The sequence below is a fragment of the Schistocerca cancellata genome, chromosome 11, assembly GCF_023864275.1.
Source record: "Schistocerca cancellata isolate TAMUIC-IGC-003103 chromosome 11, iqSchCanc2.1, whole genome shotgun sequence".
Classification (NCBI taxonomy): Eukaryota; Metazoa; Arthropoda; class Insecta; order Orthoptera; family Acrididae; genus Schistocerca; species Schistocerca cancellata.
Genome location: NC_064636.1, coordinates 40,131,278 through 40,147,402, shown reverse-complemented (window position 1 = coordinate 40,147,402; position 16,125 = coordinate 40,131,278). Strand labels below are relative to the sequence as shown.

The 16,125-nt window shown below is 41.4% G+C and overlaps 1 protein-coding gene across 1 annotated transcript in view; it reads left to right on the top strand.

Moving 5' to 3' along the window:
• LOC126108160 (activated Cdc42 kinase-like) overlaps nt 1-16,125 on the top strand; it is a 323,364-nt gene that overhangs the window by 66,784 nt on the left and 240,455 nt on the right. The window contains exon 2 of the mRNA XM_049913403.1: nt 11,479-11,616. Within this exon, the coding sequence (XP_049769360.1) occupies nt 11,479-11,616 (138 nt within the window). The remainder of the gene's footprint in view (nt 1-11,478; nt 11,617-16,125) is intronic.

Genomic DNA, 16,125 nt, shown 5'->3' with positions numbered 1-16,125 from the left:
TCCTGGTTTATACAATAGTGGAAACCTATCATTCACTGTGTTGAAAACATCACAGATTGCTGTGAACTTGTCTGCTTCTCTTCTTAGCTGGCGGGTACTTTTGTCATCAAACGTTATGATTGCAATAAGTTCCTTGAAACGTTCTCTTGCCATAATACCCTTGTAAACTGGCCGGCCCATTAGGTCTGACCAAAGATCGTGGACACTGATAGAATTGGCCTTTATTTGCCCCCATAAGTATCAGGATTCCTATAAAGGCATACAATTCTTTTTCATTAGGCAAAGTAACATTTCGCCTAACTGCCTCTTCATTTGAATGTTTTACTATAACATCCATTATGTCAGGCGTAAGAAGTAACTTCAAGACTTCTCCAGGTGAATGGCAAACACCAGCTGGAGTTACTCCTGCCTGCTCTCTTACTATATCAGCAACAGATCTCTGAGGAATTCTAGGCTGTGTGGTTACGTACCTTCTTCCAGACTTGGCCACAATAACATCCTGATGGTCACTGCCCGAATCTGCGCTATCTTCATCTTCTCTAACATCCACATCACTTTCCCGATCTGAATCATCCTCCATAACACCATCCTCATATTCGCTTTCACTCCTCGAGTCAGAATCTTCATCTAAAATTTCATTCAGAACTCTTCCTAAAGACGGGTCACGTATTCTTTTAGTCATTTCTAAGTCTGGGTGTGAACAGTAGGGAACTGCACTAACTCACTGCACGTTTACAAGATAAATAACAGCTGACTGACATCAACAATCACTTCCTCTGAAGGTAAACCGATTGTTGTGAATATCAAGAATACCAACCAACAAGAAACTAACTTGCATTGTTGTAGAGATGAGAAATACGAAATCCTACTAAAGGAAATTTTCTATAGCATGGAAGCCTAAGGGGGGGGGGGGTGTTTGTTGGACCCATAATAAGTTTATTTATTTTTTCTTTCGAAGCAGGAATTTTCTATAAAATATATTGACAGTAATGTTTCATAAAATAGTCAACAAACAATAACTCAAAGGGAATATGTAGTATGAAACTTACTTGGGCAAAAGCAGGGGACATAAAAAAATTGTGGTTTCAACGAAACCCTCCCTTAGGCGTCCTAGGGTTAACTCGGAAAACGCGTGTCTCCACCCGGGAGAAAGTATACTTTTAACCGGGAAAAATCCGGGAATTTTTTTTCCTTGTCTCCGTATACACCCTTACAACCGGGAGATCCGGGAAAAACCCGGGAATTTTTTCATCCGGGAGAAAACCGGGAAATACCCGGGAATTTTTTTTAGAATTCCGGGATTTTTTTTGTTTTGTTTTAGTTTTCAGTTCAATTTTTGTCATTTTGACTGGTAAGAAATAATATTCAAACAAAGGATATTACTGTATCCCGCTACTGCAGAACAATACTGCAGCAATAAACCATGAACGAGAGAAAAAACTAAAATAAAACTTAAGTTGCAAAGGAAATGTGTTATGTAGAACAACAAAACACAGTGCTCATACAAGCATCTGCCACTAGCAAAATGTCAGAGGCTTTAGGAAGGCTATGCAATGCTTCATAACAACAAATTGCCTCCGATGAGCGTGACTTCGCAACTGTTTACATTAGATTCGTGTGAGCTAGACTTAACTACTGTTTCTATGTTTCGATACAGTGTATCGATACGTGGAACTGTTTCAGTGTTTCGGAACGGCTACGGTTCACTGTTTCGAAACAGTGGTGTTTCATTCCGCCCCTGTCTCGGGTAATTGGGCCAGATTCGTTCTCGAGCCAGACACAGAAACTGTATCGTTGTTTCAAAATAAGGCTGTTTCAGTCCACCTGTGCTTGGAACGGACTAATTGTATCGAAACAGTGATGTTTCATTCTTTGTCGGACGAGATTCGGGCTCGGCACAGGTACTGAAACACATTTAACATACCACTTCATGAAACATTTTCAAGAGTGTAGAAATCTTTTTGACATGCAATAGCATGAAGCTTAAGATATCCGAAAATAAAGCTTCGTTTCTAGCTGACTGTCATATTCCGAAATGGCGTAACATCTGCTTTATAAACACTAACCAAACAATAAAACAACGCATACTATTCACATTCAAAATCATAAATATGTGAAAAACATTCAGTTAAATTACACTTTTTGATAACATTCGCTTCTCTGTTCATTTACAGTAATCATATTAAGAAACGCAAGTAAGCCTACAACATTTTTTAATAAAAAAAAGGCGTAGGGTGATAGTTATTAGACATCGGTACACAAAAATTTGATGTAGGTATAATTGCAAGCAATCTGTTTGACATATCATTAATAGTGTAATGGTGGACGGGAAGGGCTAGCAAGCATGGTGAATTTATAATAACGGTTCGAAACACCTTGAAAGACAGTTTTTTTCTGTTATATTTTGTTATTTATTCGAATTATTTGGCGTTATTTGTGAGTCTATAGTCACTGTGCCTATTATCCTCAATGATTCCTTTTGTGTGCATGGAAATTAGCAGGCTGGGAATATTACCCATACTAACGGAATGTGGGAATCCCAGTAGCATATCCGTTGTTTCTGCAGTTTGCTCCTACCTCCAGTTCCGTTCGTGGTGGTTCTTCTGTCTTCAGCTATGGCTGTCCTCAGCCAATTGAAAAGTATGAAAGTCACACGACACGAAAGCAGCGCATTTGCTGCAGGAAATACGAAACTGCCTAAGTGATAGTTTCATACTTTCTGCGACATGATTAGCGCTCTGGCACCTCATTTGTGTTTCTGTGGACATACTTTTACAGTAGACAATCAAGATGATACAATGTGTAGGTTTGTTAGATTACAATACACAAACTGTTTCACTGTATCGAAACATTACATTGCACTGTTTCATTTGTTTCGAAACAGTTACGTGTTTCAGTTTGCCCATCTCTAGTGTGAGCAGTTGCGTGCGGGCCCATGCGCATGCGCAGTTGCGTCGCGTGTGTGTAGTACCTTCTCCCGCTTCTGGCTACTAAAGTGTGTCTTTTAGCTATATATGAATAGCAGCAAGATGCTATTGGGAAAAATTTTACTGTCGCGCGCAAGCTGCCATATTCACTAGGAGCGAACCCGGGTATCTGCCCCGGGCGGCAATTTCAGTCAAACATTAATCGACTTGCAGAACAATTAAGTTATTTTTGTCTGTTTGCTAAAGAAAAGTGGTTTTTATTAATCTTTTCCGCTGAGGCAGTCAATTTATTTGTAACGAAATGCTTAATTCCACACTATTGGCTAGTTTCAACTGTTCTCTGCATTTCAAAAGAGCATGTTTTCGTCTTCTTGCAAGTATGGCATTATGCCATAATAAAGAACCAAAAAGAAATAATACAGTACTGGTATGCCAAGAAAATTTACAACCGAATCTGGACGTGCGAATGTGTACTTTAAACCGAATTATGCACGTTATTATGGTTCACGAAATTCCGATGCTCTTGGAATATTCTCTGATGTCTTTTTTCTTTTATGACGTAAAGTAAGATCTTTTAATGTTTTACACGTACGAACATACGGGCTTCTTGCGTCATCGTAGCTGCGCAAGCGATGTGACTCCTATAATTGGCGCTCTCTGACAACTGCTGAAACGAACCTCTTTCTAACAGGTCGCAGGAAAATATTGCGAATTATTGAGAAAAGCGTTACTTTCAAAGTAAACTTCCTTTTACCCAAGATGAACTATGTGCGATGAATTTCTTTAATGACAGAGCGTTTGACTCTCATTTAAAAATAAACTCTTTGAGGATGACCATTTACAAAATTTCGAGCCCAGAAGATCATACATTTATGTCGTTATTAAAAATTTTACTGGCACATGTGTGTGATGTATCTTAAAGTGTAACACGCACAAAGAAGATCAACGTTATACGTGAAAGTTAAGCTTCTCTTGCAGCTTATTAATAGTTGATACCAATATTGTATGTTAAAGCTTTGCTTTTCTTGTAACAACACTATGTATATTAATTTAAACCATCAACTTTTTCCTATTTGTGTGTACGCACTACTTAACAGTGATAATGCTATTGGCTGACGACATGACGTGTCCTTTGCTTTGAATATCCGCTGTATCGGCTGGCGAGATCACGTGACTTGAACTGCGACTGGCTTACAAAAGCGCGTTGCAATCTCTATAATTGATAAGTTTTACAGTTCCGAGGAAAAGTATACTGTCACTTAACATGGAAAAAAGTGTATTTTCATCCGGGAGAAAGTGTATTTTTAACCGGGAAATGCGGGAGAAATCCGGGAATTTTTTTTCCTTGTTCACGTATACACCCTGTATTCAGACAGTTGAAGTTGGGAAAGGTTTTCACCAGGAAGAGTCTGAAAATGTTGAAAGATGGCCACAAAAAGAATGGAACATATTTGCAGTAAACTTTTGGAACAATATGAGAATTCTGTAAATGAATTTATTTCAAGGGTGGAATGTCGCGGGAGATGGAACATAGTTGTATCACTTTGAACCGGTGACGAAAAGAGGATTTGTGCAATAACGTTATGCAAACTCCCTAAAAAAGAAGAAATTCAAATACATATATCTCACACAACATGCAGGGATGCATTCCTGACTGGAAATAGAGGAAAAGAGGTCCTACGAACATTTTTCTGAAAGTGGATAGTTTGTGTGGAATGACAACGAACCGTCCCAGAACACAGTACAGAGCTGTATTGCATCCGTGTCACAACAGATGTTCAAAGTGGCTTCCATGGGGTTACAAGTGATAAGGATAGTAGAAGTTGTTATGCAGGATACACATATTCATACTTTGGCTTACTCTGCATCGGCGGGCTGCTCCCCTGGAGCCTTTACTAGGGTTCTTCTCAGTATCCTGTAGAACTGGTCCACCAAATCTGGCGTAGGCACAGTCCGTCACCTCACTGCACATTTGTCTGTCTGAAAGGACCCACGATCACACAAACCCCCAAAAAGGACTTGAAATGTTATGTGATGTGGTTGATGTCTGTGAAGATACTTGTTTTAGTATAGCTGTGCTGCCTCTTGACCGTTTCTATCTGTTTAGCCGTACACAACACCGTATCATCTTGTTCCTGACATGAGTACCAGACCATTCTACTGGTTACATGTGATTCTGATGAAGGTGAGATGAAACGGTTAGGACAATGCAAACACTCTGCCCCTGAATGAAGAAAATCCCTGACCCAGACAGGAATCAAGCCCAGGATCTTGCAATTGGGAGCCAGTGACGGTAACTGCTCGACCACAAACTGCTGACCAGCTGGGGGTGTAGTGGGGGGAGGGGGGGAGCGAGCGCGGTCGCGTTTTCAGGATAGCTGCATCTCTCTTAATGTCTTTACTGCTTCTGCTTATTCATCTAGAATTTCACTCATTCTGCATCCCTGAAGCTTCTCTTTATTATGGGATGCACGAAGCATGCTATGAATGAAAAGGAACAAGAAAACTAGTTGGCATGTAAGCAGGAATTTCAAATAAGTCTAATATTCTTTTTTGTGTATTTGTAAGGCCTTCCAGTTGAATGTTCATTAAAACAAACTTGTGGAGAATTGTTTAGTTAATGTAACAGATTCATCGCTGTTATCTTTTTAAGTGATTCAGTGTCCCCTGAAGATGTCATTTTTCCTTTATTGCTTGTATGATTGTACCATTTTACTCTTAGACTATTATCAAGTACTTAAAAAAATTGTTGATGGCACATTATGCCATACAGGAAATGCAGTATTTAAGTAGACCCATAATTTTTTCGTACTAATAAAAAGAAAGCATGGAATGCTTAAAGGAGAATGAAGGAAACTAGAATACAGTATGAAGTGTGCATTGAAAAATATAGGCTGGTGTATTTACATAAATAAAGGTGAAGTTGTATTGTAATTAAATCTTGAAAATCCTGAGTAGCATGCAAAAAAATCGAAGGATACAGATGACTTTGATTTCTAGTTCAAGCCTCGAGTGGTAGACATACACGTAAACAAGATTGAATTTGTTTCTAAGCCTGAAAGCGATTTCTTAAGCCTATGCATGTCGTGGGGGATCAAGACAGTGGAATGAATTTACCTTAGCGGAATACTCCACTACTCAAAAGAATTAGGGGAACCTGACACTGGGTGTCAGCCACACCCCCACTGAAGAACAATTGATGAATGGGTATGTTACCAAATTATATCTTTTATCTTTCACAAATTAAGTAGACGGCAAAGCATTACATCCTAGTTAATTTACATAACATGAAGCGAAATGTCAGACAGGTGTCAAAAACAAAGTGGAAACAATCATTCACCCCATCATACTGAGTGCTTTTTGTTGGATTTTGAGAGCTTCAATAATGGAATGCCCTCTGTGAGCATTTATCACCACCAGACGCCTCCATGGTGCCCTCCATGTAAGTCTACAGAGGTGACTTTGTGGTATCTTTTCGCATTCTTCTATAACATTCTTCAGATAATTTGGAGAATCTGTGGTGGAACAGGATGACCACAAACACATCTACCAAGCATGCTGACTGAGCAAGGTGGTGCAGTGGTTAGCACACTGGACTCACATTTGGGAGGATGTCGGTTCAATCCAGTCCGACCATTCTGATTTAGGTTTTCCGTGATTTCCCTAAATCGCTTCAGGCAAATGCTGGGATGGTTCCTTTGACAGCGCACAACCGATTTCTTTCCCCTTCCTTCCCTAATCCGATGAGACCGATGACCTCCCTGTTTGGTCTCTCCCCCCCTAAATCGACCCAACCCGAGCAGCTGTTCTCGGTGGGTTAAGGTCAGGACTCACTGCTGGCCATTCCATTACATCAGTGTCTACAAGACATCCCTAGTGATACCTCCACACGGGCCCTGACATTATCGTGCACGAGAAGGAATTTGGGACCATCACCCTACGCAACAGCCACCAAATTTCCCAGCAGCACCTTTTCGATGTACTGTGTGGCAGTAAGCTCCATACACCGTCACAGTACCTCGGCCATATCCGTCAATATCATGGAGGGCATTTGGCTGGACCACTCGTCACGGGATCTCCACATACAAACACGGCCATCAACTTGCATTAGAGGAAATCTGGATTTGTCTGTGGATAATGTTTCCCCAGTGACGAAGTTGCCATTTAACAACATGGGAATAGCAGAACTGGAGGTGAGCTTTGAGATGTCGTGTCGGGCAGGGTACTCGAACGGGATGTCTGGATGGTTTGGACCTTTCTTGTAACCTATTCCCTACAGTCTGATCAGGCACAGGGCCTGCAGTGACCCTTCGGAGATTGTCTTGCAGTGGTCTGGTGGTAACCCTAAGATGCCACAGTGCGAAGATAGCCAGATGTCGGTCTTCGTGTGGGGTGGCAGAGCGTTGACGACCTTCTCCAACTTGCCTTGTGTTCTGACTTGTCTCCCTCTCTGTTCACACCCTAAGGCCGGTATTACACTATCAAATTTCTTTGTCAAAGATTTGATCAAAGATGTGATCCAATATTCCGTCCAATATATTTGACAAAGATCTTTGACGTAGCGCTAGAGGGGGTATTACACTGTCATCAAATTTTTCGTCAAAGTTCAAGATGGCTGACAACAACTTGTTATTAACCGCAGCAGTTCTACGTACTCCAATTGCATTGTGTGCACATGCAAAAAAGAAGTGGGGGAAAAAATTGAACCATACATACGAGGTTGACAGTGTTAAAAGTCCTGGGATTACAACTTGGTAATAAATTCAGTTGGGAGGAGCACACCACAGAACTGCAGAAAGGCCTTAACAAATCTGTATTTGCAATTTGAGTGTTAGCAGACATAGGCAACATAAAAATGAAAAAGCTTGCATACTTTCATTCCATAATGTCATATGGGATAATATTTTGGAGTAAATCTTGAAGTCAAACAAGTTTTCAAGGTCCAAAAGCATGTAATACGTATTATTTGTGGAGTAAATTCACGGACCTCCTGCAGAAACCTCTTCAAAGAACTGGGTATACTAACTACTGCCTCTCAGTATATTTACTTCTTAATGAAATTTGTCGTAAATAATATATCTCTTTTTCCAACAAACAATTCAGTTCATACATACAATACCAGGAACAAAAATGATCTGCACAAGGACTTAAAAGCACTTACTTTAGTTCAAAAAGGGGTCCACTACTCAGGAACACTCATCTTCAATAATTTGCCGGGAAACATAAAAAAATTAGTTAGAAATAAAGATCAGTTTAAAAGGAGCCTGAAAGACTTACTACTGGCCAACTCCTTCTACTCCATTGGGGAAATTTTTAATAGAAACAAATGATGTCTTGTATTTATTCATACTATTAGTATTGTTATTTCAGCTTAAAAAAATCGACAAGTTCTACATCCACGAGGCTCTCCTCAGCACGGATCTATGGAACGAAAAACTAATATAATCTGGGTGAAGCTGTGGGTTTTACGACGACACGATAAAAGCATTCAACAAAACTTGTTACGTGAGCTTACAGTGGAAGATGTCAAGTCGTGCATCAGTTACTTAAGAATGGGTGAGCATACATTTCTGTATGTGCTCAGTGAAGTGAAGTGTATCCTCATATCACAAAGCACAATATTCACTTAAGAAGTGCTACATCTTCAGAAGACAGGCTCACTATAACACTCAGATTCCGTGCTACAGGAGAGGGTTATGTTAGGTTAGGTTAGGTTAGGTTAGGTTAGGTTAGGTTAGGTTAGGTCAGGTCAGGTTAGGTCTCCAATCTTCTTAATCTATTTTTGTATTCAGGGTGCCTCACGTTGTAAAGCGCCTTATCAGCTTCAGACATCTCTATTAATTTTGTAGTTGTCGGCACACACCAGTTGTATTTACCGGCAATGGTTATAAAAACACTACAGACGACAGTACGCTGCAGCGATGCTAGCGCTCCATGTGGTAACATGCCACAATGCAGTGAACAGAAGACAAGCGGTTTCTTTGATCAAATATACAGCGAGGCCCTAGATTTGATCAAATATTGGACGACATTTGACAAAGTCCCTATTACACTATCAAATATCTTTGACAAAGATATTGGACAAGTGTGTGTGTGTGTGTGTGTGTGTGTGTGTGTGTGTGTGTGTGTGTGTGTGTGTGTGTTTCCTATCTTTTCTGAAGAAGACTTTGACGGAAAGCTCATTGTGTAACAAACGTTTTGCTAGGGTGATTAAAACTCTCCTGAGTTTTATGCTGCCCTATTGTATAAAATACATTAATTATAATCTAAAACCAATGTTTTGAAAGTATTCCAGTGGCCTTCCTCAGGGCAAGACACAACTAAGTATTTTCTAAATGTGTCATATTTATGGTGAGTAGCAGTCTATTGTTTATATGATATTTAGGCTCACTGGCTAGATGCAGACTTGCTTTCTTACCTTGAGTAGCCTCTGCTAGTACTTGAGGTAGATTACTTGGAAAAAGGCAGGACCGTAAGGCTAGACCCTATTATGTTTTATTGTTGCATTGTTTGAAACTTGGGTTGGCTGAAGAAATACTAAATTTGGCACAAAAAAAGTGCTCTTTCACCAGGATAATAAAACATCCCACACATCAGTGATAACAATGGCGAAAGTCCGTAATCTAGGCTTTGAGTTGGTCTCTCATCCACTCTATTCACCAGACTTAAACCCAAGTGACCCCTTCCTGTTCCCTAACTTGAAACTTTTTTCTTACTGGGAAGAAATTTTTATCAAATGATGAAGTGATGTACGCAGTCAACAAATGTTTTGCAGAGCTTTTGACAAAACATATTTTTCTGATGGGGTGAAGAGGCTGGAGGATCACTGGATCGAGTGTGTATCCCTCAAAGGAGACAATGTCAGGTGAAATGTGTATGAAACGAACATTTTTTCCCTGGACTTTTTACGAGACTTATTAAACGACTGTCACGGATAATCGATTTTTCCCTCTCTCCGTTTGTGAGTGCAACAGGAAGGGGAATGATTAGCAGTGGTACAAGGTACCCTCTGCCAAGCACTGTGTGGTGGCTTGTGGAGAGTGTCTAGAACAAATGTAGATGGTTGTACATTGTTGTTGTTGTCTTCAGTCAAGAGACTGGTTTGATGCAGCTCTCCATGCTACTCTATCCTGTGCAAGCTTCTTCATCTCCCAGTACCTACAGCAACCTACAACCTTCAGAATCTGCTTAGTGTATTCATCTCTTGGTTCCCTCTATGATTTTTACCCTCCATGTTGCCCTCCAATACTAAATTGGTGATCCCTTGATGCCTCAGAACATGTCCTACCAACCAATCCCTTCTTCTAGTCAAGTTGTGCCACAAACTTCGCTTCTCCCCAATTCTATTCAATACCTCCTCATTAGTTATGTGATCTACCGATCTAATCTTCAGCATTCTTCTGTAGCACCACATTTCGAAAACTTCTATTCTCTTCTTGTCCAAACTATTTATCGTCCATGTTTCACTTCCATACATGGCTACACTCCTTACAGATACTATCAGAAATGACTTCCTGACACTTAAACCTATACTCGATGTTAACAAATTCTCTTCTTCAGAAACGCTTTCCTTGCCATTTCCAGTCTGCATTTTATATCCTCTCTACTTTGACCATCATCAGTAATTTTGCTCCCCAAATAGTAATACTCATTTACTACTTTAAGCATCTCATTTCCTAATCGAATTCCTGCAGCATCACCCGATTGAATTCGACTACGTTCCTTTATTCTTGTTTTGCTTTTGTTGATGTTCATCTTACACCCTCCTTTCAAGATACTGTCCATTCCGTTCAGCTGCTCTTCCAAGTCCTTTGCTATCTCTGGCAGAATTACAATGTCCTTGGTGAACCTCAAAGTTTTTATTTCTTCTCCATGGATTTTAATTCCTACTCCAAATTTTTCTTTTGTTTCCTTTACTGCTTGCTCAATATACAGATTGAATAACACCGGGGAGAGACTACAACCCTGTCTCACTCCCTTCCCAACCACTGCTTCCCTTTCACGTCCGTCGACTCTTAGAACTGCCATCTGGTTTCTGTACAAATTGTAAATAGCCTTTCGCTCCCTGTATTTTACCCCTGCCACCTTCTGAATTTGAAAGAGAGTATTCCAGTCAACATTGTCAAAAGCTTTCTCCAAGTCTACAAATGCTAGAAATGTAGGTTTACCTTTCCTTAATCTGTTTCCTAAGATAAGTCGTAGGGTCTGTATTACCTCACGTGTCCCAACATTTCTACAGAATCCAAAGTGATCTCCCCCGTGGTCGGCTTCTAGCTGTTTTTCCATTCGTCTGTAAAGAATTCGTGTTAGTATTTTGCAGCCGTGGCTTATTAAACTGATAGTTCGGTAATTTTCACATCTGTCAACAGCTGCTTTCTTTGGGATTGGAATTATTATTATTGTACATAAGGTGAGCTAAATTGAGATGATAGCTTCTGCACAGATAAGTTGGATGTACTATTGGGTTCCAGTGGTTCATAACAGTTCTGTTCCTTTTCCACTCGTACACTCTGGAAACTGAGGCTGACACAGTTACCGCTTTTAATTGCAGGTGCAGAATGTGCCACAACTCAAGTACGTCACCGAGGACGACCTGCACAGCATCGGGATGTCGCGGCCAGAAGTCCGGCGCCTCAACAAGTACTTCCAGAAGCACTTTCCACAGAACTACCTCTCAAAGCTCAAAAAGGTGAGCCTGCCTGTGCTCCATTATTACAGATATTTCCATTGTTGCTGGTTGCCTTTCTTGCTCATTCTTCTCTCCCCAGTTCAGTCTGGCACGTTTGATGTGCTCCGCCACGGCCTCCTCTCCAGTGCCAACCACTCTGTAACAGGTGTGTGATAACAGTGTTGCACGGTGGTCACTTCCGCTACTAAAGCAGTGTTGCAATGTACGCTGAGGTTACAAGGGATTCTGTAATAGTGTAACTGATTTGCTGGATGTGGTAATGTTGACTGCGGAAGAACAGTTGGGGTGTAGCAAGCACAAGTCAGTATATTTATGGAGTCACCTTCTTGATAAAGAGAAGAGGCAGCACATAACAGTTTCACATTGGATTACTTAGTTATATAATTGCCTATGTCTCAGTGCATAACTTGGTACATATGTTAATAATGTAAGGTGTGCTTGTCTTGCTAATCATTGGATTTGCTGGGTATCTGATCACTGAAATGGCACTCCCTAAATATAAGAGCTCTTCAAAATAGTTCAAAACTCAACTTTAAAGCATAGTAGCAGGGATAATATTTTGGACATTAAAGAACATGTTTTATATAAAGATTAAGTTCTAAGGATGTTTCAGAACCTCTGCACAATAAGTTATTGTCTTTTATTGTGAAGGTACTGTTCAGTTTTCGATCTATGTACAGCAAAATGAGTATTTCGTATGCCACACCTTTTAGGCAAAAACGTGATTAAACAAAAGAAGAGGTGTGAAACTGCCAAAAAGTGGAGTGCCCTTAAATATGTAAATAATCTGATGATTGTCTTCAAAACCGCTCACTCACCGATAGATCTGTACCTACAGATTGGAGAATTGCGCAGGTCGCACCAGTGTTTAAGAACGCTAGTAGGAGTAATCCATCAAACTACAGACCTATATCATTGACGTCGGTTTGCAGTAGGGTTTTGGAGCATATACTGTATTCAAACATTATGAATCACCTCGAAGCGAACGATCTATTGATACGCAATCAGCATGGTTTCAGAAAACATCTTGTGCAATGCAGCTAGCTCTTTATTCGCACGAAGTGATGGCCGCAATCAACAGGGGATCTCAAGTTGATTCCGTATTTCTAGATTTCCGGAAAGCTTTTGACACCGTTCCTCACAGCGGCTTCTAATCGAGCTGCGGGCCTATGGGGTATCGTCTCACTTGTGCAACTGGATTCATGATTTCCTGTCAGGAAGGTCGCAGTTCGTAGTAATAGATGGCAAATCATCGAGTAAAACTGAAGTATATCAGATGTTCCCCAGGGAAGCGTCCTGGGACCTCTGCTGTTCCTGATCTATATAAATGACCTGGGTGACAATCTGAGCAGTTCTCTTAGGTTGTTCGCAGATGATGCTGTAATTTACCGTCTAGTAAGGTCATCCGAAGACCAGTATCAGTTGCAAAGCGATTTAGAAAAGATTGCTGTATGGTGTGGCAGGTGGCAGTTGACGCTAAATAACGAAAAGTGTGAGGTGATCCACACGAGTTCCAAAAGAAATTCGTTGGAATTCGATTACTCGATAAATAGTACAATTCTCAAGGCTTTCAATTCAACTATGTCCCTGGGTGTTAAAATTACGAACAACTTCAGTTGGAAAGACCACATAGATAATATTGTGGGGAAGGCGAGCCAAAGGTTGCGTTTCATTGGCAGGACACTTGGAAGATGCAACAAGTCCACTAAAGAGACAGCCTACACTACACTCGTTCGTCCTCTGTTGGAATATTGCTGCGCGGTGTGGGATCCTTACCGGGTGGGATTGACGGAGGACATCGAAAGGGTGCAAAAAAGGGCAGCTCGTTTTGTATTATCACGTAATAGGGGAGAGAGTGTGGCAGATATGATACGCGAGTTGGGATGGAAGTCATTAAAGCAAAGACTTTTTCGTCGCGGCGACATCTATTTACGAAATTTCAGTCACCAACTTTCTCTTCCGAATGCGAAAATATTTTGTTGAGCCCAACCTACATAGGTAGGAATGATCATCAAAATAAAATAAGATAAATCAGAACTCGAACAGAAAGGTTTAGGTGTTCATTTTTTGCACGCTGTTTGGGAGTGGAATGGTAGAGAGATAGTATGATTGTGGTTCGATGAACCCTCTGCCAAGCACTTAAATGTGAATTGCAGAGTAATCATGTAGATGTAGATGAATAATATAAGGTATTTAGTTTTACATATTTCCGGCACCTCAACAAGTTCTTCCAGAAGCACTGTGCAGGTCGTCCTCGGTGACGTACTTGAGTTTTACATATTTCAATATTGTAACATTGTAAATGCATGATGGCCATGTTTAGAAATAATATATTTGACTAATGTAGTGTCACGTGACCGGACACAGGACAGAGGATAGGGGACAAAGGTCGTGGTCTTTTGATCGTGGTCCGTCGGAGCGGTAAGGTCGGTGCGACTAAGAGCTGCCGACATAGTATCACGTGGCCATCAGTTTGTTTTGTGGATGTGATTTAGTAAAATAAAAACAGTTTTCATTCTGAACTGTTGTCGGTGTAAATCATTTGTGAACGATCTTGATCTAGACGTATACTTGAATTCATTCAGTGCTGTACTTAGGCTGGCTATTTACTCAATATAGGGCGCGAATGCAATTGTGCACAACCGAACCCCTTCTGCAGACATGATAAAAGGTCGTGTACAAGCCCGAGTGAAGTTGCAGTACCTGAGGAGGATTTGGTAACTTTCTTCTGTTGCCTATCCACAAAAGGGCAAGTGCATAACCTTAGACTGTTGCACGGCTCGTCAGCACTAGGGTTCGGTTGTACACTGTTTTGATATGCCATTATGTAAGCAACGAAAAGTTATCTATGAGGGTTGAATGAAAAGTAAAACCTCCACCTTCATTGATTGGGTTTTGTTTCGGATATTTTAATAAATCAAATGCAGAAACAGTCCTTAGAACGTGATCTTTAATTACCAATATTCACTTTTCCACATAATCACCAGCCAGTTGGATACATTTCTGGCGACGACGAACAATTTTTCTGAAGCCGTCACAGAAGTAGTCCACACTCTGTTTCCGCAACCACAGTCTCGCAGTTCTCTCAACGTCTTCTTCAGAGGCATACTGAGGTCCCCGCAGATCGTCTTTCGTTATTGGGAACAGATGGAAGTCGGACGGTGCTAAACCTGGACTGTACGGAGGATGCCGTACGGTGGTCAGATTCAGTCTCTGAAGTTCTGCTGTTCTGCTGTGGTGGCATGTGAAGTGTGTGGTTTGGCATTGTCACACTGCAGGAGAACGTGTGACCTACACTTTCTTGTGGAAAATTGTAATGAGTGCTTGGCGTCAATGGCCAGGAGGCCCCTCGCGGGGCAGATCCGGCCACCTTGGTACAGGTCTTACTACATTCGACGACACACTGGGCGACCTGCGCAACGGATGGGGATGAAATGATGATGAAGGCAACACGACACCCATCTCTGAGCGGAGAAAATCCCTGACCCTGCCGGGAATCGAACCCGTGCCCCTTGGGACGGCAGTCTGTCACGCTGACCGTTCAGCTATCGGGGCGGACACATGTTTTTGTGAAATGCCAATTGTGCTCATAATTTCTCTCCGAGTGATAAGACGATCGTCCTGAATCAATCTGTCAACATTTTGCTTGTGAAACTCGGTGGTTGCTGTCGCAGGACCTCCAACTCTTTGTCTGTGACACAGGTCAGATGTTCCCGCCTCAAAATATTTAAACTTACTCGCCCAATGACGCACAGTACTTACATCGGCACAATCACCATAAACTGCTTACATTCTCTGATGAACCTCCTTTGGGGTGACATCTGCTGTCAAGAATTCAGTGACTGCACGTTGTTTAAATAACACTGACCGACAGTCTGTGCAGGGTTCCATACTTTACACTGTAACAACACAACCGTTCATTGCTGAGGCTTCCCACGAACTGGGGCTGTAGAGAAGAGGCTACAGAACGAGCCAGTACCTGCCGCATACCAGTGCTGCCAACTGTTGAATAGTTACGAAGGTGGAGGCATTACTTTTCAGTCAACCCTCGTAGAATACCTAGGGAAACAGGCAGTGGATGATATGTAAATTCATTGATAAATACTCTAGGGTCATACAGAAAGTAAAGAATGTTTTGTTTTGATACCAGACCACAAGCACCCACCACAACTGCCATTCGACGACTGACCTCGGCACTCGTCCGCTTCAGTGTGGCGTCACGTACGATCCGGTGCAGTCGTAGCCGTGCGACTTTAAAATGTCTGACAAAACTGATGATTGCCAGAGTCTGATCTGCACAGTGTTATCTGCCTTTTAAATGTCCAAAACGTGTGACACACCAAAATTTATAGGCAGATAACTGAGGTTTACGGTAATGCGATGAACGAAGCGTCTGTTGGAAAGTGGTGTATCGTGTTTAATGGCGGATGGAAAAACGTTCACAATGGAGATTGCTTGGACCGGCCCTCATTGGTGACTGATGGACTCGGAGCAAGGATTGAAAGACAC